Source organism: Taudactylus pleione, unplaced genomic scaffold (assembly GCF_031769625.1).
Source record: "Taudactylus pleione unplaced genomic scaffold, aTauple2 ptg000040l, whole genome shotgun sequence".
Lineage (NCBI taxonomy): Eukaryota > Metazoa > Chordata > Amphibia > Anura > Myobatrachidae > Taudactylus > Taudactylus pleione.
The window spans coordinates 7797547-7820296 of NW_028284442.1; the positions used below are offsets into that span (position 1 = coordinate 7797547).

Below are 22750 nucleotides of genomic sequence, written 5' to 3' on the forward strand. Positions count from 1 at the left end.
AAAAAAATAAATAAATGGTTTAACGGTACAGCTTCAAGAAAATCACTACAAACCTATAGTGCCCTCTGGCGGACATTTTATATACTCCATGTTAATCATACAAAAATATCTTAAATATTAGTAGCAACTTATAGAAACCAAATAAAGAATTTTCTTAGTTTTTTCCCTTTTTATTGACAATGGAAGGAAAAACATTTTGTCACCATAAACTTCCAACTTTCATTGGTTAAAAATGGGATCTGACAATTAAATAAATGTTTATGAACGTGCAGTTACTTAACGGAATAACTAAAAGACAGTTTTTAGCAAAAGTGAGGCAGCAGAAGTTGGCAAATAGTTCAAATAATATTAAATTCTACTTAGAAATGTCCATAGAAACTATTAAAGAAGCGGCTACGGTTTGCAACAACAATAAAGCCACAAAGGGTAACCTGTCAGGTATGCATATGTATTATATCTACAGTATCGTCAGATATAACATGTAAGCATATCTTACACTGTCTTTCAGTTATGTCCTCTGAACGTCACAAGGCCATCTTGGCTAAGAGCATAACAATAAATATGTTTCCTAAAAGCCCCAGTTAGTTGAATAAAGATATGAGTAAGTTTTGTACATAGAAAACCTGGATGTTTAGACTGCTGGATTCATAGATCCAGCAGACACTGACATCTAAACAGATGAGAGAAAGCAAAATTTGTTCTCGGTAAAGCAAAGTAATTTCTTGGTCCACAGGTTACGTTATTTAATGACTTTGATTTACAAAGATTGTTTTGTTTCGGTGATTGCTATTGACTTATGTAAACAGTTCATTACTCGAAGAGCCGTCACAGTGCTTTTCTAAGTGTCTGACCTATCGGCGCCTTCGAAAGTTCACTCAGGCTCCACAGCCAGATTATACCAGACAGTAGCAGAGGCAGGTATTCAGCTGTATCTATAGAGGCTCAGAAGGAGAAACATGTTGAGGCATCTAACTGCTAAACATACTGACTGTTACAATCCAAAAACTGTAAAAACAGTGAGATGGAAAGGTACAAATAGTAACAATGCTATTTTGTCAGTTCTTCCCACATAGAATTCTTCAACTTTAACTTTTATTAAAAAAAACATATTTATAACCATTTACACTTCAGAAAATAAAAGACTTACACTTTGGAAAATAAATACACATTAAATACTTAAATATTTCTAGTATATTACAGGGAAAACAGATGTAACAGAACATAAAAACAACTTGTTCCATCCCATTAATGTGTGCACATTTAAATCTCTAAGGATCATGGATATCCTTCTTATATTGATAGTGTGTTCTCTGTCTCTTAAACTAAGCATATAATTATGCAATAAGTACATAAAAAATATCTTCACATTTTAGTTTTGTATTCAGCGCTCATTCTGTTGTCCGGGCTTCACCCAGTTGTTCTCTCGCTGCTACAGGTCTCCTAGGTAGTGCACTTCAGGTAGATAGTTAAAAGAGGCCACCTGCAAGAACAGATGAAGGAATTAGATGGAATGGTTTATTTACATGAAAACTTTCCCAAATCAGAAAGGATTTTGGAATAATTTCCAGCTGCTCTGATGACTTCAGTTTAGGGTGAAATATTTTAAATTAGATGAATTAATGGGGAAAATAAATGATGAGTATGAGAATTTGCTGAATAATTTTGGGATCATCTGCAAAGTATGGTAAATCAATTAATTTACTACATCTGAGAGAGAACTTTTTTTTTTTTTTGTTTAATTTCAAGAGCTTGATAATGACTGTTTATAGCCTGGTGGTGATTTGAACATTCCGTGATACTAAAGAAATCTTATTTAATGTTACTTTTTCTTTGTGTTTGTTCAATTCTGAAAATTAGGCACTTTTTGTGCCTGTCCACTGCTGTTCATTTGTACTTTAGTCAGGTGGTATTCCAGTTTTTTTTTTTTTTATTTGGAAAGCATTTGATGATTGGATGCATAACAGTTATGAAGGGTGAGGTCATACAAGAGCCTTTTTGCTTTATGACCAAATGCAGTACATACTTACTCCGAGCAGCTCTAATAATTTTCAATACCATCAAGAAAAAATACTGTATTTAGATATTCACAGTAAATATATTTTTAGGTACAATATAGTTATGTATATAATTCTGTTTACAGTAATTGTAACCATTTTATTTCCCTCTTCACTTTAACAATCCAGTGATATGCTGCACCAAACATTAAGTTGAAGAAATGCAAGCCTGTAGTGTACCAGACAGGAGACGGGATGCTTTTTGTTAAACTCTACACCTATGTAGTCATGCACATAGTATTCATGCTATGATTTCCTTAATGTTCATATTTTTCCTTTAAATTTGAGTGTTTTTCAATAATTTTTATTGGCGTCCTGAATTACGTAAAAATCTCAGAGGTCCCGGCATAGTTTTTCTAATACTCTCAAACAGGGACGAACTGGGGCTGCGAAGCAGTCCCGTAAAAGGGGCATGGCCTCATCTCAAAAAGGGACTTGGCCTCACGGCACACCTCCTTCTTTCAGTATCCCCGGCCGAGCAGAGCGCGGGGAGGCAGAGCTGCTCGGCCGGGGTTTGACGCCGGACTGGCCATTGGTCATTCTGGCATGTGCCAGATGGGCAGTCCGGCCCTGCTCTCAAAACTTCAAAAGCAAATTGAGAGAATTCGTAAAGCTGCTCCAGGACAGTATGTATAATCACAATCGGCTTTGTGCTGTGAATACACCAATGAACCAGAGAAACTTGCAAGTACCGAAGGATCAAATATTTCACAAGTTACAGTATATATGGAGATTTGTACAATATTCTGATACTCTGTGGTGTATTATGATAAGTAACACACTGACCTCTTTGGAATGAATAAATAAGCAAATGTAAGCACACAGCCAGGCCAGACAGTAGGAACTCGCACACTGCAAGCAGGCTATTGGCCACCCTGTGGTTGCAATGTGCATTGCAGTTTAATGAACGGACGATAGCATGGCGTGCCACTGTATCCATCACTGGTGCAAGACAGTAGTCTTTGGTGCGATTTTAGCATGCTCAGTAAGGACTTACCTCTACACTGTATTGTATACTATTGTCATCTCAATTTTGTATACACCCTCTTTGTAACTAATGTGAATATTGCGTTTAAAAGGTTTGGATTCATGCACACTGGTAAGTGTCAAATTTGACAAGGGTCCGTTGACTCTATCATAGGTGAGGGCATTTCACACAATTGTACATGATTATTATCTTTTACACATGGAGGCAAAAACTACATACACAGATGAGCCAAAACATGACCACTCCCATATGAACAACACTAAGTACCTTATAATAATGGCACATGTCAAGGTCAGGGATATATTAGATTGGAATCTGACATTAGGTACTTGTAGTCGACGTGCTGAATGCAAAAAATATGGGCAGGTTCCAGAGCATTTCTAAAACTGCAAACTGTGGGTGCTCAAGGACCACTGTGGAGAGTACTGTACCTACCAACAGTATTCCTAGGAAGGAAACAAACATGAACCGCCAACAGGGTGTTGGGCTGCTAAGACTCATCTATGTGAGAGGTCAACGAATGCTATCCCACCTGGTACAAACCAACAAAAGGACTACTGTGGGGCGAAGTGCAGATTTTGTTTTTTTTAATGATGGTGACAGATGTAATGTACTAAATTACACAGTAAGGGCTCTCAGACTGGCCTGGGTCTACGCCGCAGTGTTCGATGCACTAACACCTGTTGACTGTTGAAAGAGCCCTCAATAGGCACACCAGAGTCAGAACTGCGCCTTGGATCAATGGCATAAGGTATCCTGCTCCAATGAATACCATTATCTGTTGCATCACATGGAGAGCTGGGTAGGTGTGCACCATTTACCTAGTGAAGAGGTTGCACCAGGATCCATTGTGGGAAGAATACAAGACGGGAATGTGATTCTTTTTCAATATTCTGCTGGTAAAACCGAAGTCCAGTCATTCATGTGGACATAAATTTGACACATACCATCTACCGGAACATAGTTCCAGACCAGGTACAACTTTAATGGCAACAGTATTCTCTGGTGGAAGTGGCCACTTTCAGCAGGATAATGGACCCTGCATGGTTGTTCCAGAATAGCTTGTGGTACATTCAAGATCTCCAAATTTACCAAAGCTCAATTCAATCAAGCCATTGTGTTAAGTGTTGGAACAGACCCTTAGTAGTTCCACTTTGCAACTTACTGGAATTAAAAGATCTGCTGGTAACCTCATTGTACCAGAAACAACAAGATGCTTTCCGAGGTCTTGTTGAGTCCATGCCTCAACAGACAATAGCATATTATGCAGATGGTCATAATGTTTTGCCTCATCAGTGTATATACTGCTGACCACACACTCCAAGATATCAAAGCTGAGGTTGAGGATATTGAGTAGCTCCAAATCAACCCCAGTGTTCAGTAATAAAAACTAATTTGGATCTTTATCATGCAAATTGGTAAATGTGATTAGGTGATCACTATCATCATTATCTGTGTGTTCATATTCTGTAACATGCCCCAATAATGTGGTTTATTGGCAAAATTAGCAGATGGCTGGGCAACAGGCTCATTGTCTGAGGGCAGGGGTGGCAGGGTTTGGGGTGAGCAGCAAAAAGAGGGGGGCAGGGACGGACAGAGTTCAGGCAGATAGACTGAAGGGACCCTCCATATGCCAGGTCTCTTTATTAGTAGAGATGTACGGGTTCGGTGTTATTCAGTGCTTCTCGCCAAATTATTGCAAGTTCGGATTTCTCATATTGGCTATCCAAAACACGCGACAGCTGGAAAGCCAATATGATGCCGTTTTTGAGAACCGAACCGCACATCTCTATATATTAGTATTATATAACTGTTTATGAAAAAGTTCCGTAATATGTATAACTATTTAAAGATAAAGTTGTAATACAGTTGCTATCTCAGACAACTGCCTCTTGATATTAGGACCTCACCTGCATGGCTTATGCTCCTATTAGGAGATATATAGAATATGCAGGGGTTTTCTATTTAACATTGAGTGTTGCATTCCTTCACACCCAGATCATTAGAAGAATTTAAAAAAATGTCTTCAATTTAAATAATTGAGGGGTCTATTTACTAAGCCTCTCAGATGTGATAAATTGGCCCAAAATTGCTATGCGATATTTGAATACTTCGCAAGGAATCGGTATGAAATACCGCCGGCCGATCGTGGATAGGTAAGTACTAACTAACCTAACCCAATAACCCTCCTTAGGGGTGCCTAACCCTAACCTCCCCCCCAAGTGCCTAATGTTATAACAGTTTATGACAAAATCCCTTAATATCTACAATTATCTGCACTTCTACAGGTTGAGTCTCCCATATCCAAAATGCTCAGGAGTATTTTGGATATCGGAATATTCCGTACTTTGGAATATTTACATATCATAAAGAAATATCTTGGGAATGGGACCAAATCTAAGCACAGAATGCATTTATGTGTTTATATACACCTTATATATCCACAGCCTGCAGGTCATTTTATACAATATTATCAATAATTTTGTGGCTCAAACAAAGTTTGTGTACATAGATGAAATTCATTTATGTTTCATATACACCTTATATACGCAGCCTGAAGGTAATTGTATACAATAGTATCAATAAGTTTGTGCCTATAACAAAAGTTTGTGTACATTGAGCCATGAAAAAGCAAAGATTTCACTATCTCAGTCATGCTAAAAACATTACGTATTTCTGAATATTTGGATATGGGAGACTCAACCTGTATTATGAAATTTGATATTAACACTATAGTTTCTGTGCGTAGAATGGGATTTTGTAATCAGAATGTGCCACAAACATATCTCAGTAATGGGTTTAAGGCTAATTCTTAGTTGTCCAAAAGAGAGAGATTAAACATTCCCTTGAAACAAAATTGATGTGGTTAAAAGCACACCTGCAGTCATGTATATACAGTGTATTATACATAAACACTCTGACATTATTACCCTCTTATATGCTGCAGGTAAGTGATTGTATCCACACAGTGTGGCTCACTTGGACATTCTGGGATAACCCCCATCCCTTCTCTCTCTCTATAAACCTATATTATGCAACAGATAAACACACAGTGAAGATGTAGCAAAAATCATAACTGATATGTAAAATAACAAAGAATGGCATTGCTGACTATCTAGCATGGAACTGGCTCGGCCAATATTATCTACCGTAGAAATTGCAGCCGGCTTGTCAGGTCTTAACCTTGACGCGCATTTCACATGAAAAGCTTTATTAATAGAATTCCGCATTGGCCCAATATGTGTAATTCCCGCTATGCAGAATGGGGTAGGCACAGTTGCCCACAGACTGCAAACATAGTAAGGGAATGTTTTAGGGATGCAGCACACACAACTTTACACAAGGGCCCTGTGTGCTCCCACCTCACACATGGTGCGTGATAATATTCCAAATCAAACACAAGCAGTAAATTCCTCTGATGGGTCTGTTACTGCTTATTAATAAATTATAAAATAAAAGTCAGGGTAAAAGGAGTAATGAATATTAAATATAAAAAAATCTTTTTTTATGTAAGGAGCTTTATTTGATGTTCTGTTAAGCATCTCAAATATGGGTGATCAACTGAAATACACAACAACGTCTTTGGATAATACATATATGACATGATACACATGATACATTTATATACCTCCCTTTTTCATTATTTGATTTTCTCTTAGAAAGAAATATGTGTGCAAAACTTAAAGGAATACTTACTGCAACTCAGTGCTTTGCTCTTTTTGTTTTTAGTTTTGTCAACATGAGTATGTCCGGACTGTGGAGCTGTCTACTCTCTGCATTCCTGAAGGGGCAGCTGCTAATAAAATACAAGTGTTTCTTTAGTTGTTGGACATAAATAAACTTTAGTATAGTTATATTTGTTTAGTGGATAATTCCACTTTTTAAAAACTAAAGAAGCCCCTCTGTTAATGGTTAATATCTCATGGGACCCTGTTTTCTGCTTGCGTGATATTTGTTTTAGCCAAAGCATAGTCCCTCCAGCTGCCTCTGGAGCCCACAGACATAACATTTTAATGTTCGAGCATCAATATGAGACAAGTGGAATTATCCTTTCCAGTGGTTCCCAAACTCGGTCTTCAAGGCACCATAACGGGGTGCAGTTCAATTACCGGCATCTGGAATGCCGGCTGACGGAATACCGACCTTATACTAAAGATAGGTGTCTAAATCCCCAGACGCCGAAATCCCGACGGCCGGCATCCCGAACACAGGTAAGCGGGGAATCATAGCATGTAGTCGCAGGGGAAATGGTTTGGTTTAAGCACCCCCAGAGGGACTTAGGGTTAGGCACCCCCTTGGGAGGGTTAGGGTGTAAAGAGGGGGGATTAGGCACCCCCCCCTGGGAGGGTTAGGTTTAGGCACCACCCAGGGAGTTTTAGGGGTAGGCACCACTAAGGGAGGAGGGGAGGGTTAGGGTACTACACCTGCCCCAGTCGGGATATTCATGCTTCGGCCTTCCGGTGTCACTTTTTCATCTTCCGGGCATAGATCTGGCAGCATTACATACCGACTTCCCATAACAGCATATTTGCCTACTCAGCTGGAATCGGGTTGTGTTCCCGGCCACCCAGGAGAGTGGGCAGGTCTCCCAGAGCCATTCGCAGCTGCCCACTTCTCGAGGGAATGGGTAGTACAGCCATGGCCAAAAGTTATGTGAATGACACAAGTATTAGTTTTCACAAAGTTTGCTGCTTCAGTGTTTTTAGGCTTTTATTGACAATTACATTACGTTTATGCAAGAGTCAATATTTGCAGTGTTGACCCTTCTTTTTCAAGATCTCTGCAATTCGCACTGCCATGCTGTCTATCAACTTCTGGGCCACATACTGACTGATGGCCGCTCATTCTTGCCTAATTAATGCTTGGAGTTTGTCAGAGTTTGTATATTTTTATTTGTCCACCCGCCCTTTTGAGTATTTACCACAAGTTCTCAATGTGATTAAGGTCTGGGGAGTTTCCTGGCGTTGGACTCAAAATTTCGATGTTTTGTTCCCTGAGCCACTTAGTTATCACTTTTGCCTTATGGCAAGGCGCTCCATCATGCTGGAAAAGGCATTGTTTGTCACCACTGTTCTTGAATGGTTGGGAGAAGTTGCTCTGGAGGATGTTTTGGTACCATTCCTTATTAATGGATGTGTCCTTAGCCAAGGGAGTGGGATCACTAACAATTTTGCCTGAGAAGCTACCCCACACATGAATGGTCTCAGGATGCTTTACTGATGGCATGACACAGGACGAACACTTTTGGAGGATGGCCTGGTGTCAAGAGGGGCAGCAAAGAAGCCACTTCTCTCAAGGAAAAACATCAGGTACAGACTGTTATTCTGCAAAAGGTACAGGGATTGGCCTGCTGAGAACTGGGGTAAAGTTATTTTCTCTGATGAATACCCTTTCAGATTGTTTGAGGAAAAATGCTTGTCTGGAGAAGAAAATGTGAGCGCGACCATCAGTCCCAACCATCAAGAACAGTTTGGTGACAAACAATGCCTTTTCCAGCATGATGGAGCACCTAGCCATAAGGCAAAAGTGATAACTAAGTGGCTCGGGGAACAAAACATCGACCTTTTGGGTCCATGGCCAGGAAACTCCCCAGACCTTAAACCCATCGAGAACTTGTAATCAATCCTAAAGAGGCGGGTGGACAAACAAAAACCCGCAAATTCTGACAAACTCCAAACATTGATTAGGCAAGAATGGACGGCCATCAGTCAGTATGTGGCCCAGAAGTTGAATGACAGCAGGCCAGGGCAAACTGCAAAGGTCTTGAAAAAGAAGGGTCAACACTGCAAATATTGACTCTCTGCATAAACTTAATGTAATTGTCAATAAAAGCCTTTGACACTTATGAAATTATGTAATTTTACTTCAGTATTGTCAGTATACTGACAAAAAGGTCTAAAAACACTGAAGCAACAAACTTTGTGAAAATCAATACTTGTGTCATTCTCAAAACTTTTGGTCATGGCTGTACAAAAGCCGATGATGAGATTTGCATTGAATCGTGGCCCAGCTCCCCCCATTTCACAATGCCGGTAATCATAGAATTGTCCAGTGAAGGGTGGGGCCATAATGGTGCAATCATGTCAACACCCCCCAGCACCACCTACCTCTGCAGCGATATGCCCCCCACCATTCCAAACGTGGCTGCTCCCTCCTGGAGTGGGTAGCCCAAAGGTTGGCAAGTATGCATAACAGTCCAGATTTTTAAGGTAATCCATGGGTGAGCACAGCTGTTTATATAAAAAAGAATGAGGTCCTAATTAAACCACCTGTGCTCAGCCATGGATATCCTTAAAACCTGGACTGTTATGGTGCCTTGAGGACTAAGGTCGGGAACCACTATTTAACATAAACTAAAAAGCTGCATAAACATTCAGGACCTCATAAAATAAAAGTTTAATAAAATATACATACCAAAGTACATTTTTAGCTATTAAAAGATAGGTCCACTTTGCTATATTTTTTTTTCTTGATCTAAAATCTATTTTGTACATACAAACCCATGCATAATTCACTTTTGTGTGAGCAGAAATGATTGCTGTCCTCTGCATACTATGTAAGCTCAGCAACCCGTTATCTACCCAATGTCTTCAAACCCACTGACATCTGATCTGATTGACAGTCATCTATCACATCTAACTATCATATTGAAGTAACAATCCAGGTATTCTTAAGTACTCTCCTAATGTTTCAATAAAATCTCTGGACTCACAAAGAGGACAACTAGTTTACAAATGTATATTTTACTGATACGTATCCCTGAAGTCAGCATTTATTAGACATCATACTCACGGGCGTTCCATTTGCATTCAAACATGAAAGTACAAACTCCAGTGAAAATGCATTTAAATTGTGGTGGTTATTAGAATTTTAATCCACGTGCAGGAGGTGATTTTAGGCTGTCTAGGTTTCTCAATGTGTTCAAGTGGAGGCAAGTGAATGGAGCAGGCAGTGCTTGGGAAAACTCAGTGGTGCCACAGATTCCCCAACATTAATAACATTGTAAATGGATATGAACACATTTGAAGCAATGGTTTTCATTTTTTAGAACTGGTTACATGCATTATACTAGTAATAACCCGCCAGTGAGTATGATACTCACACTATGGTAGGGACTGTTGTTACGCCCATGGTTAAAGGGGTGCAGCTGCTATGGTGCCTAGAGCTGAGGGGGACAGAATTACACAAAAAAGCCACTATCGACAGGTTGGGTACGGGATGCCGGTGCTCAGGATCCTGTCACTCAGAATCCCGACACGGTTAGGAACAGTGGCGTCATGAGGGGGATGCGTGCTGCACCTGGGTGTCACCCTCGGAGGGGGTGACACCAAAATGCCAGCCCCCGGATCCTGTCATAGAAGAGGGGCCGACAGTGCAGATTCCGGTGATATTGGGCTGCCATCTGAGTCATGTTGTCGGGATCCCCCGCAAGGCAACGCCCCTTTATTTAGGACATGTCCCCTTTTTGGCCGGGCGTGCCTCCAGCACGCAGGGGGTATCCAGAGTTAGTACTGGGTGTGACTAACCCTCCCTGTAACCCCAATACTTACCGTCTGGTTGCTAGCATCGGGATTCTGAGCGCTGGGATTCTGACAGCCAGAATATGATCTACATTCCATATCGACATCACATCAGGGTTGAAATGGTTAATGTCAGCATAATTAATATGTTGACATTCAAAGTCGACATTACAACCATGTCGACATTCTCATGCTGGTCTAATGAATTTCGACATTTTGAATGCCGACCTAAATATCACACCCCTATGGTGAACTTAAATTAGATTGCAACTTCTAAGTAATTTTCCCTGCAGAGATAAAAAAAAAAAAATACTACAGTATACCCACATAAATTATTTTTCAAACTGATGCCAGCTCATACTTGCCAACTCTCCCTGATTGTCAGGGAGACTCCCTGATATAGCAGAAATCTCCCTGACTCCCTGAAGAGTCTAGTAATCTCCCTGATTGCACCTTACCCCCATTAGGTAGCTGTTATATACTTGGGAATAAAAAAGAAATCAGAGATATATACATTCAAATGGGATCATCAATGCCATTTCCATATGGCTACATGTATTTTAATATAAGGTGTCTTGCGGCCGCTTATATGGAACCCCCTGTAAAACAAAATACATGAGCAAGCAGACTAGATGGGCCAAGTGGTTCTTATCTGCTGTCAAATTCTATGTTAAGCCCTGAAAAGTATCAGTGTGTTTGCATCAATAAGTAGATTTTACAAACTGCTTTGGGGCTCGTTTACATTTGCATGTAAGTCACTTTTATGACAATCCTCCCAGATATAACAGTACACGCACACTTTACTGCCACACTCATGCAGATGGGTCCTCATACATCTAGCCTCCTGGCACGTTAAACAGCCCTTCTAGTCGCGCCATGCCATGGAGTGATTGTCGTCTTTCTTGCAACTTTTTATCTTCAAATGCGTCTTATTTGCACAGTGATGCGAATAGATAGCACAAGCCGCTTCTGCTTATTAAAATGACATGCAGCATGTTTATGTTCTGTGAGTGACTGCTGGTGTATCTGCATGCAAAACGCTATGTTACAGTCTCTGCGGCTGTACCACTGTAACGTAGCATTTTGCATGCTGTGCTAATAAGACACATTTGAAGGTAAAAAGTTATGTGTGGCACGACTTGTGTCCACTTACATCTATCCTCCGTGCGCTGCATCTGTAGGTGTTACTTTAAAAATCTCACTGAAATGCTTTTTCAAAAGTAGGCAAGTATGTGCCAGCTATGCAAAATATCCTGTTCCAATCTTTGTAGGTAGGTTAATGCTATACTATTTATTCTATAGCATGACTCCTCATCCACCAGCAGAATGTCTTGTTATAAAGTTGGTGGGGACCAGATGAAGCAGAGGTGTTTAGCTTGGAAATCAAATTGCATATAAACCTGTAGGTAAATAAGTTTCAGTGCTACACTTAGGGCCTGATGCAGAGATGTACGCTATTGCCACTGCAGCTGCAAATTTGTACACATTGGCTGTGCACAGACACCTAGATTTGTATTGAGATGCCCAGTGGTGCCTTCACAAATCCAAGTGACTGCACACAAATATGCAGCATCGGCCTTCTGAGTAACCCTATGGTCGTGCAGAATGGGCACATGTACTGAGGCGCCGAAGCCATTTATATTACGTATGGGATTGCAGAAAAAGGCTGCGCTACGCCCCGAAAAAGGTCTCAACACGCCTGCACATTTGCCGCAGTAGTCACTGTGAGTGATGACTGTAATGTAATTTTCTGATAATCGTTCAACTGCATAAATATCGACATTGCGCCCATCCCTGAATCAGGCCCTTAGAGCAGAGATTCCCAAACTCTGCCATTAAAGTCCAGGTTTTAAGTATATCCATGCTTCAGGCCAGATGGTTGAATCAAATTGACTAAAGTCACCTGTGCTCACACATGGATATCCTTAAAACCTGGACTGTAATGGCAGAGTTTGGGATCCTTTGCCTTAGGGGCATATCCAATTGCAGGTGTGAAAATTAAAAAAACCCCGCTGTGCTGGGTTTTTCCCATAGCCGCGGAGATTTGACATTTAATAAGGTGACTGAAAATGGGATGCAGAGATTTCTATAAAAATCACTGCGTCTTCTTTCTCGCACCTCGAGAGCAAGTCTGATTCCCCCCCGCCGATTTCAGTTACCTTCATTACCTGCTTTACAGGCACCAGTCACCCGTACCCACCACACAGTGGGAGTTCAATATTATGGACATACAATAGTCATGTAAAAAGTTACTGTATCTGATTATTGCAATCTCCAAACCAACATTCAGATACTACCACATGTGCACCGCACAATTAACCAAAGGAGCCTTATTAAGTTACCTCATCGCATTACAAAGTGACTGTTTTTATCTCTAAATTTTTTTTGTTTTATTTTGTGGTCTATTATGGAATGATGATATTTGTCCATGCAAGATGATGTTTTGCCTCTTTCTGAGTTCCGTTTTTTTGAGGGAAAAATCCGAACTCAGCGTGCAAACTCGAACCTATTCGAGCCTGCACATCCCTAGTTAAAACAGATGCTTTGCGATGTTTACTCACCATTGATGGTGTCACTGACTACTGACTAGCTCTAGTGGCTGGCCAGCCCCCATCTACCGCTTGGTTTTTATTGATGCATACAGCACAGATGTGTCCTCACTTACTGGGCGTCCATACGCCATACAGTGCGAGACATCCAATGCGGCTGAGCAGCTAGGGGAGAAGAAGCGTATCGTATTTCTCTTCTTAACTTTTGCATCTTATTCACATGGCAGACGCTCACAGTGTACTAGAGATCCCAGGCTGAGACTTTCAGTGCACAGGAATTTGTTTTACAAATCACAGATGAAGCACAACAGAACCCATTGAGAGGGAAAGTCGCAGCTGCTTGCATCAAAGCTCTTACACAGATCCAGACCCAGGGCCTGAATCAGAGATGGATGCAATGTCGATGTTTACACAGTTGAGCGATTATCTATGTTCTGCGCATGCGTCTGAGTCGCACTGCACATGCGTCAAGCTCCATTACCGATGTCGCTCGTAGTGAGGATATATTAGCAAAGTAATAGGCAGAGACTGGTTGTGGGCGGCAAAGGGGGGGGTGGTGGTGACTGTAACACGCCTGCGTTTCAACCATTTTCTGGGCACGTCTCTGCCTGTGTCTGCGATCCCATATATACTAAAAACGTCTCTGGCCATTCTGCATGACCATAGGGTTACTCAGGAGGCTGATTATAGACTGATCTGCGCCTGATGCTGTGTGTATCACACAGATGTACAAATGTCACACAGCCCGATGATCAGTGTATGCTAGCAATGTCATTCTGTTGCTTCAATGTGTATTAATTATGCAAATAAGACTCACATTATGAGTGAAAAAGACACTCGGTGAGGCCAAGTCATACAGGACCTCTGGCGCCAAGAGGGGCTATTTGGCGACACTGAAGCAATAGTAGGAAAGGACACATCTGTACATTCAGCCATTGGTACATAGCTGGCATACTGTAAGTTATAAAGTATGTTCTGCTCAAGATTTTAAATTAACCTTGATTTAACCACCAAAGGATAAGACATTATGTAAGGATATACTATTAATGCAAATATAGGACTATATAGATACAGTATTGTAATATATAAAGAAAACCACAGTTGGTAAAGTGAACAGGGAAAATAAACTTACCTGTAATTGCAACATTAGCATAAGTTTTCATAATGCTATTTTATGCCTGCACCCAGATCCACACAGACAAAATGTTCCGGGTAAAACATATTCCAATGAAAATCACCTGTCATTGATTATTGATGTTGCTTTTCAATGTCCATCCCTACTGGGGAATGCAGACTCTATTTTTGAAGTTCAGGGGTTGCTGTAAGTAGTGTTACAGCAGTAGTGTTAAAGTCTGTATAGGTCTTCACATTACAAATTGTATTGCTGTTAAATCATGTAATAGAATGCGTTTCAGATCCTGGGAACTTTCTTCAGGGATAATGGTGATCAATATGATAATGCAGTTGGTTTATACAAGCACCATGATGGGTATTAACGTCTCTCATTGGTGTTCTGTGTAACCTGTTTTCTGGTCTATTGATGCAATCAATTAATGTACCTGTGCCTTCTATATATAATAAGTAGTTGTAAACCAATATGTCTATGAAACACATTGACCACTTCACAGTAAATGTATTTCATTCATATCAGAAGTGAAATCCATGAGATGAGTGGGCCTAAAGACCCAAGTTACTATTGGCAGACTTGACAAATCTAGGTATATACACTGTATATTGTGTGGTAAGATCAAGCTAGGTGGAGATAGTGAGCCATGGACTGGGTGTGGGGCTGTAGAGATCCGCCCACACAGAGAACAAAAAGGAAGTGTGACCACACCTAAGGGCTGCCTTGTGTACAGATCTCATGTGGGGCTGATGAAGCAGACCTGGCAGGCTACATGTGGAGTCAGTCCAAGGAGGACTGAGGCAGCTGTAGAGCTCAGTGTGCCAAGCCAGGCCAGTGGGAGGCAGTCAGGCAGGGAAAACCACAAACCTCTGACTGTACTTGTGTGAAGTTGTGGCTAGAAAGCGCAGCGAGGACCACAAGAGAGACCTTGTGGAAGCCAAGCCAGACGGCCAGTTTACTTTGAAAGACAGGACTAAGACTGAGATTGTATTACGTTTACAGACTAGATGACTATTACATTATTATATTATAATATATAATAAGAGCACAGTCGTGCCCTTATTTTAAGGCTGCGTTTAAAAAAACTGCAATTTTTTTTAGGCTACACCTCAAAAGCTATTGGAGGTACCGAGCTGAAATTGGGCATGGGCGAGTAGAACTGTAGCTCGGTGCTGCATGCCAAATTTCAGGGCAAAAACATAAAAAATGAGGATTTGGGTGTAATCTAAATCTCCAACTGTCACATTTTTCTGACATTCTCAATTAGGACCACTTTTCTGCTGTAGTCTATGTTTTTTTTTTTGGGAAAGCATAACTCAGGGTAGTGGGCGAATTTAGACTTGGGGTTTGTTTTATTAGGTAGCTAGTGTGCCAGGGTACGTGCTTTTGGGGTTCAGGTAAGTTAGAAAGTTACAGTTTTTAAACTATTACCTCAAGAATGCGCCATTGAATAGATAGGACTTTTCAACTTGTTGCGCAGCCGCAGTAGGAGCCTCCAGTAGGTGTATTCACTGTGGCTTCAAGATGGCCGTCGTTTGCGGGCGGGGGCTGGGGGGAAAGAAGACGGCGTTTGCTGCGGCCGGGATGCGGGGGAGAGGGGGTAGGGGTTAGCGGGCCTTAGCTACGGCCAGGAACCAGGAACGGTAGCAGGCATTAACGGCAGTGGTGCGGTGGCAGTGCGGGTGGCGGTGGTACAGGAGTTAGGACCCGGTAAGGTAGCAGCACACAGATGCAGGCTCGGATCTGGAATATCCATAATACCTGCATCTGTGTTTAAAACAAACAAACACAGAAGCAGGGATGGGTCAGTGAGACCCGTCTGTGCTTCTGTGTTTAATTAATTAAAAAAATGTGTAAAAAAAAAATGGCGTGGGCCCCCTCCCCAAAAACAACAACCAGCACCGGGCTTTGGTGACTGAATGGGAATATTGTGGGCACTGAAGGAGATGTGTGTGCTACATAACTGCTCAGACCTCAGTTGCATAGACTGCATGTGTGTATTCCAATGAGCGCACAATTCTGTGAATCAGCAGCTCCACCATTTTGTGAGTGACAGCATTCTCACTCTGTGAGAGTGCTGAATCTGCAGTTAACCACATGGTGTCATGGCATACCATATCTGTATTACGCAAGGAACACGTCCATTAAGGAGTCAGCCTTAATGATCAGAATTTCTTTGCTTTTTGGAGCTTGAATGGCAGAAATTCAATAGGTTTTGTGAATTTTCAGACAATGTCTAAGCAGCCTTAATGGGACATGTGAAACCGTAAGGTTTTTTGTCTGTGGAATATATATATATATATATATATATTATAATTTTTTGTATTCTTGTTAGTGTTGACTTAATGCATTATTGTACTATATTGTCTGAGGTTGGTCTTTTTTTTTCCTAATCATTATATAAGTGGATTTGATGGTTAATATGAAGTTTCTGTGCTTTGCATGGAAATGTGTGTCTCCAGTAATGGTGATTCCAGTCTTTTTGAGCAGTAATGTTTTGTGTTAGATTTATGTATTTATGTTGCTATTTGTTGATTTGACAATCTATGTGGTGCTGTTCCATTAGCGATAGTTTTTATATTCCTAATGGTGGAAAATATAGCCCGGAGGCTTGTCTTACTTCCTGTATGTGGAGTGCACTTAATGTATTTGGAATTAGTTCCGGAAGTTTCATGTGATGTCCAATTGATTTGACATGTGAGATGTCTGACAATTATATATAAAATTGCTTTTGTTCCAGTGATAGAGCGCATGACGTTTGCCTTCCTTGCTGGATGACAAGGCTCACTCCCACTGCAATCCATTCCAATTTGGGCTAATGAATGTACCATCTTGCGGCCGCTTCACTTTTGGCCTTACCCTCAAGTGGAACATACCGCAATCTGCTCATAAGCTGAGCCAAAGAGGCATAAGCAACTTTTTCTGGTTTCGATTTACATGCCAGCAAATTGATGACTTGCCCTGCAGACTATCACCAGTTACATTACACCAGGTACATTACCACTTAAGGAACCCCCAAACATATTTGCATATGGGCAAGTAGGTGTTTTGATCCTCAGATGAACCCCCCCAAGTCTATCTTGACTTAATCCACCATTTCAGCCATGTGGAGATGAAACTGAAATGCTTATGTATCGCTTGTAGTTGGCTGGTTGCGGAGCATGTGCAGAGCAAAAACACAAGGTAAGCTCCGCAATAGGGCATGTATTCAGTTCTGCATCGGTCCCATGATAATAGACCAGTTACACAGAACACCAATGAGAAATGTCCATAACCATAATGGACCTTATATAAACTAGCTGCACTTTTATTCACCGATTACCATTACCCATGAATAAATATCTCCAGAAATGCATTTTTTAAGATGAAAGATATCAATAAGCCGCTGTACATGGAAAGACCTACACACTACTGCCTTCACAGCAACAACTGGACTTCGCAACATCTGTAAGGTAGAGGCGCCACTCTACCATAGTCTCTGGAGGGTACCTACCTGGAAGTGAAACGCATCATGTTCCGCCAACTCTCCAGAGTAGCGGCTGTGACCACTAATCTACAGATGTAATCAGATTTTATTGCACAGGACTAAGAGACATAAACTAATTACATGTGAGGGAAAACATTCTGGGCCTCAGGGCCGGCTCTAGGGGTGTTCGACCAGTGCGGTCGCACCCCTCCCCAGCATCCCGATTTCAGCGGGACAGCAATGTCCCGCTGTTCCACTCGTGGGCCGAAATGGCCCGCAGGTGGTCAAATCGGGAGGTTGGGGACCCCCACCGCCACAGCTGTATGGCGGTGCCGGACCCCCAGAGTGTGAATGGATGCAGCGCGCATGCGCGCGGCATCCAATCCCTGACGGGAGAGGGCTGGGGGAAGCCCAGCCAGTGACGGAGGGCTGGGCTTTACCCCCAGCCTGACGTTATTTGGAGGCGTATGGTAATTAGGACGCGCCCCCAATTTCAGTCGCACACACGCTATATAAGGGCGCCTTGTTCTGGGCCGGCACAGGGTGCTCCGAACCCTGGAGACGGCCCTGCTGGGCCTGATTCAGAGTTGGGCGCAGCCTGCCTCTTTATGCTAATGCAGCTACAAGGTTCTTCCCTGGTGTACAGCCGTGCACCCAAATGTGCCATAGATGCTGAAATAACGCACCATCGAAACTTGCAGCAAACTTGTCTGTCTGAGTATGGCCGCCTCTGGTTCAGCATCCCTGTATGCAATCACTTTCAGTGACACCTGCAACACTGTGTCAATAGAAACCACTTTTTAAGCACCTTGCTATACATTATCTACGTATATCTATGTGTAGTGCTGAAACCGGTTTACCAATCTATGTTGCACAGTTCCACTTACACAAACATGATTTAATTCAGTAGCTTTGGTAAAAGAAGCCCATTTTTATCAGTGGGAAGAGCTATACAGTATATGGAGGAATGTGAAAATGGTCACACAAACATTTTACTGTACACAGAATTCACTATGTTATATAAGTCATTTTAAATAATGAGTTCATCCCATAGCATAATACTAACCCCTGTCATGCAACTGCATTAAGTGACATACAGTAAGACATTTTGCGTTAATATTTTCACTGTTGACCTAGTAACAGATAATATATATATATATATATATATATATATATAAAACACAAATTTAACATAAGTGTAGAATGTTATCATGAGTATAATGTCTGTTCCATTGCAACTCCTATAATATCTAGAACATGAAAATACCACACCTTGAATTTGTTTTCATGCTGTAAACATGTAGTGTGCTATTCTGACATAATCCATTTAATGCAGTTATACAGTACATAATAGTATGTTGTCTTGCTACAAGCAAAGCTAAAAAATAATATAGATAAAGCAATACCATCTGTTGTCATTTTCCGTGAGTGCCCGGATGTTGTTGTTAATCTGAATCCAGCTGGCAGTGTTTCTGAAGAGCCCGGCATCATGCTGATTCCATGGACCTCACGCGGTGGAAATTGCCTCCTCCAGGAGGGTCCACGTCTAAAGTTTTTGTCATCACTCTGGAAATATAAAGTATTCCAAATTGCGCTGAAATAAACTACTATTCTATGAGATCGCATTTGGTGATGTTCATGGATTTGCAATACATGTTTTTCTTTCCCACTGTAATACAGAAATAGCTCACAGCTAGACATATGCAGTACGAGATGCCAGAGACTTGAGTCATGCATAATGTTGCCCATTGCACTTGGCAATAAAAAGTGTGTTGGCACTGGAAAGGTGACAATAATACATAGTCCCAATATATACACTGCACACCTCACCACAATAATTTATCTAAGGATTTTGTGCCGCATGGAAGAGCCTGAGTGCCACCTAAAGAGATTAATACATCATTCTGACTTTAAATCTATGGAGTTTGAGGTTTTCATCTCTATATGATGCAGTGTTATTTTTTAAGGTGACCCAAAGCACTTCCCTACAGCTATGTATCAATAGAAACACAATAGAAATAATTTTGAAATTTACTAAGGTTTTGTCAAAACTAAAAATAAAGGAAATCTGAAAAATGAAAAAAAAACGATGATAGTGTTAAAATGTAAATAGTGTACTCGTTCGCTCACAGTGCCCGGATGCAGCAGCCTGATCGACAGGTTGTGGCCTTTTGGGGCGGGATCAGGTAGCGTCCAAGAAAACGGGGTGTGTCAACCCTGTTTTCTGGGCGTGCTGAAGCCAGCAGCTTTGTCCTAGTACGCAGCTTCACTGGCTTCAGCAGCATGAAAACACCGGTCATCCTGAGTAACTTGAAGCTTATTCAGGTGATCGATGGTCACGCAGAGTGATCCGATGCTGCATCTCTGGACACAACAGCAGATCACAGAAGCCGGTGGGAGGAGTCTATTTACACAAGACGCCTCCTGAAGCATTACCATATTTTAGCACAGTAGCTGCATCCAATGATGCAGCAGTGATACCAATAGCGTACAACTCAAAAGCAGACCCTAAATATTCTACAGTGCTAGAAGTTATTCTGGTTTTATTGTTGTGCTGTATGTAGGCAAATTGTGGTTGAAATTGTAACATTCCATCATGTCAGTGATTACACCAAGTGAAGAATTCTGTATATAGTATATGGTGTGTATATTTTTAAAATGTAGAATTTATTGTGAAAAAAAGGTTTAGTAGATACAGTAAAGCTGTGAAAACCAATCAGTCAATGCTGCAATAAATATAGCAATGCACCAAGTAAAACGTGCATATAGTAGAAGTGTACAGTTATCTGGGCTACTGATAATCACACTGTACATGGACACACATATTTCTTCTACTACAATCCATCATCATAGTTTATAAGGCGCGACAGATTCTCTAGCATTGTACAATCAACAAAATATAAACAGAACAAAGGGGCAAGACAATAGCATCAGTAAATATCAATACAAGATTACACAACAGAAAAGGTAACTATGTTAAAAGACACAACAAAGGGACACCAATCCAAGAGGATGAGCAGAGGGGATGTAGGGAGGACCATGTTTGTGAAATCTGACATTCAAGTGGAGTGGGGAGCTGGGACAGAACACCGGCGCCGGAATCCCGAGAGTATAGCAGGGGAGTTAGGTGTTAGCTGCAATGGGGGGCGGTGGAGAGTTAGGTTTAGGCACCACGGGGGGGGGGATGTTAAGATTAGTCACTAAGGGTTAGGTTTAGGCACTAACAGGGAGGGTTAGGTTTAGGCACTAACAGGGAGGGTTAGGTTTAGGCACTAATGGGGAGGGTTAGGTTTAGGCACTAACGGGGAGGGTTAAGATGGGGGGTGAGTTAAAGTTAGGATGCAGGAGCAGAGGGTTAGTGGGAGAATGTTAGCATACTCATTGAGCCCCGGTCGGGATACTGAGCATCGGGATGCCGCTGTCGGTCTTTTGACAGCTGGCATCCCGACTGACGGTATTTCATACCCAACCCGCAGTCTAGTATGGGTAAGCATAAAAAGCTACATTTAAAAGGAGTGCTTGAAAATTTCTGAAGAAGGGGAGCAGTTCTGTTGAAATCCCGAAGGCTCAAAGGTACGGTAGTAAGAGGAGAGGCAAATGACCAGAGCATGGATGGCGGTCCTGATGACATCCAGAGAGAGGAAAGGGTAAGTCTTGCCAGTGTTACAAAAGTGGAGGTGACCGGAATGGGGGAGGGACAACCCCCCGGGTTGTGAACATGGGGAACAGTGGGAGAAAATAATGCAATCAAGGTTGATGGGAAAAGGGGATGTGACAGTAAGGTAATAACTATAAGCTTGTTTTAGATTTCTTGAGCTTGACATAGCATTAGCCATCCCGGTAATGATGGCAGAAAAGCAGGAGAGAAGAGAAGGCGAGCAAAAGGTAGATTAGAGTAAAATCAGCATAAAGGTGATTTTGGAAGAGAAGAGATGTAAATAGAAATGAGCAATGGCCAAGAACAGAACATTGGGGACCTATATAGAGGCAATTGACCCGATTCCCTAATGGGTGTTTTTTATTCTGTGAATTGGAACATTTGGCAAATCTCCGAAATTGCTAATATGCTGAATTAGTTTGTCCAGCCCTACTTGTAAATAATTTTTGCTATACTGTAGGATTATAAAATCTTAATAGAGCTATCCCAAGAACTGTTTCTTATGGAGAAATATGCTGTATCATGCCAGTTATTTAGAGATTCGGGTACAGCTGATAGTTATTAGATGATACGTAGCATAGTTTCTAGTAAGTACTAAGCCTCACTGTAATGTCGTTTATCTTTATTATCTATATCAGTAGAATATAGCAATGTGCTTATTCTGCTTGTATTTCCTCTTTTAGATTCTCCATGTTCATACAAGAGGAAATACTAAGCAGAATAAGCATACAGTACTGGTAAGAGGAACCTTGTGCATGTGGCATTCTGAAAGGGTTCCTTCAAGGAATGAAGGTATAACATTACCCATATGGAATAATCTTGTCTAATTTTCAATTGGTAAATGGATCAATGTCCTTCTGAGTACACACTATTTCTTCCAGAGTAAGCACCTTGGCTTCATACAGACAGTAGTACTAAAAGGCACCTCAATGATGCACAGACAAATAAAAAGAAATAGAGAATGCACATAATGGGGAAGAATGTATAAGAAAGAAGGTAAACACCTTGCAGCACAAAAGAGGGTGCAAATAAAGCAAAAATTATTAGCATCCAATTCAATAAAGTCACATAAGCCTTAGAGTATGAGATATAAAAAAAAAAGTACTTGGTATAGGATAGAGTAAATTTCCAAAATGAGACCGTCTTATTAGTCCTTAAATGAGAAGGCAGAAGCAATGGAGACTGATGAAAAGATAACAGGTGATAGTGTGTTCCCCTTTTTATCCGCCTGTTATTGCATTATTTAAATCCCCCTTTGCGCTTCCAGGTGTTTGCCTCCCTTTTTATGTATTTATTTAAGTTATGATTTTTGGCAACTCTGAGAACCATGTGCAGCTTCTAATGGAAACCAAAAAGTGTTAAGTTTATATGCTATTGCAATAGGGAGGT

The 22750-nt window shown here is 41.2% G+C and overlaps 1 protein-coding gene across 7 annotated transcripts in view; it reads right to left on the bottom strand.

Annotated features, from left to right (window-relative positions):
• Nucleotides 1-1075: 1075 nt before the first annotated feature.
• The window catches only part of PPFIA2 (PPFI scaffold protein A2), a 452695-nt gene continuing 431020 nt past the window's right edge, over nucleotides 1076-22750 (bottom strand). For 5 of the 7 annotated variants that reach the window (XM_088454381.1, XM_088454383.1, XM_088454380.1 and 2 more), the window contains 3 exons: nucleotides 19110-19269; nucleotides 6739-6838; nucleotides 1076-1480 (listed from right to left, as the gene is read on the bottom strand). In XM_088454381.1, coding sequence (XP_088310507.1) covers nucleotides 6777-6838; nucleotides 19110-19269 — 222 coding nt within the window. In that variant the 3' untranslated portion in view covers nucleotides 1076-1480; nucleotides 6739-6776. The remainder of the gene's footprint in view (nucleotides 1481-6738; nucleotides 6839-19109; nucleotides 19270-22750) is intronic. The other 2 variants (XM_088454382.1, XM_088454384.1) reach the window with 2 other exon arrangements.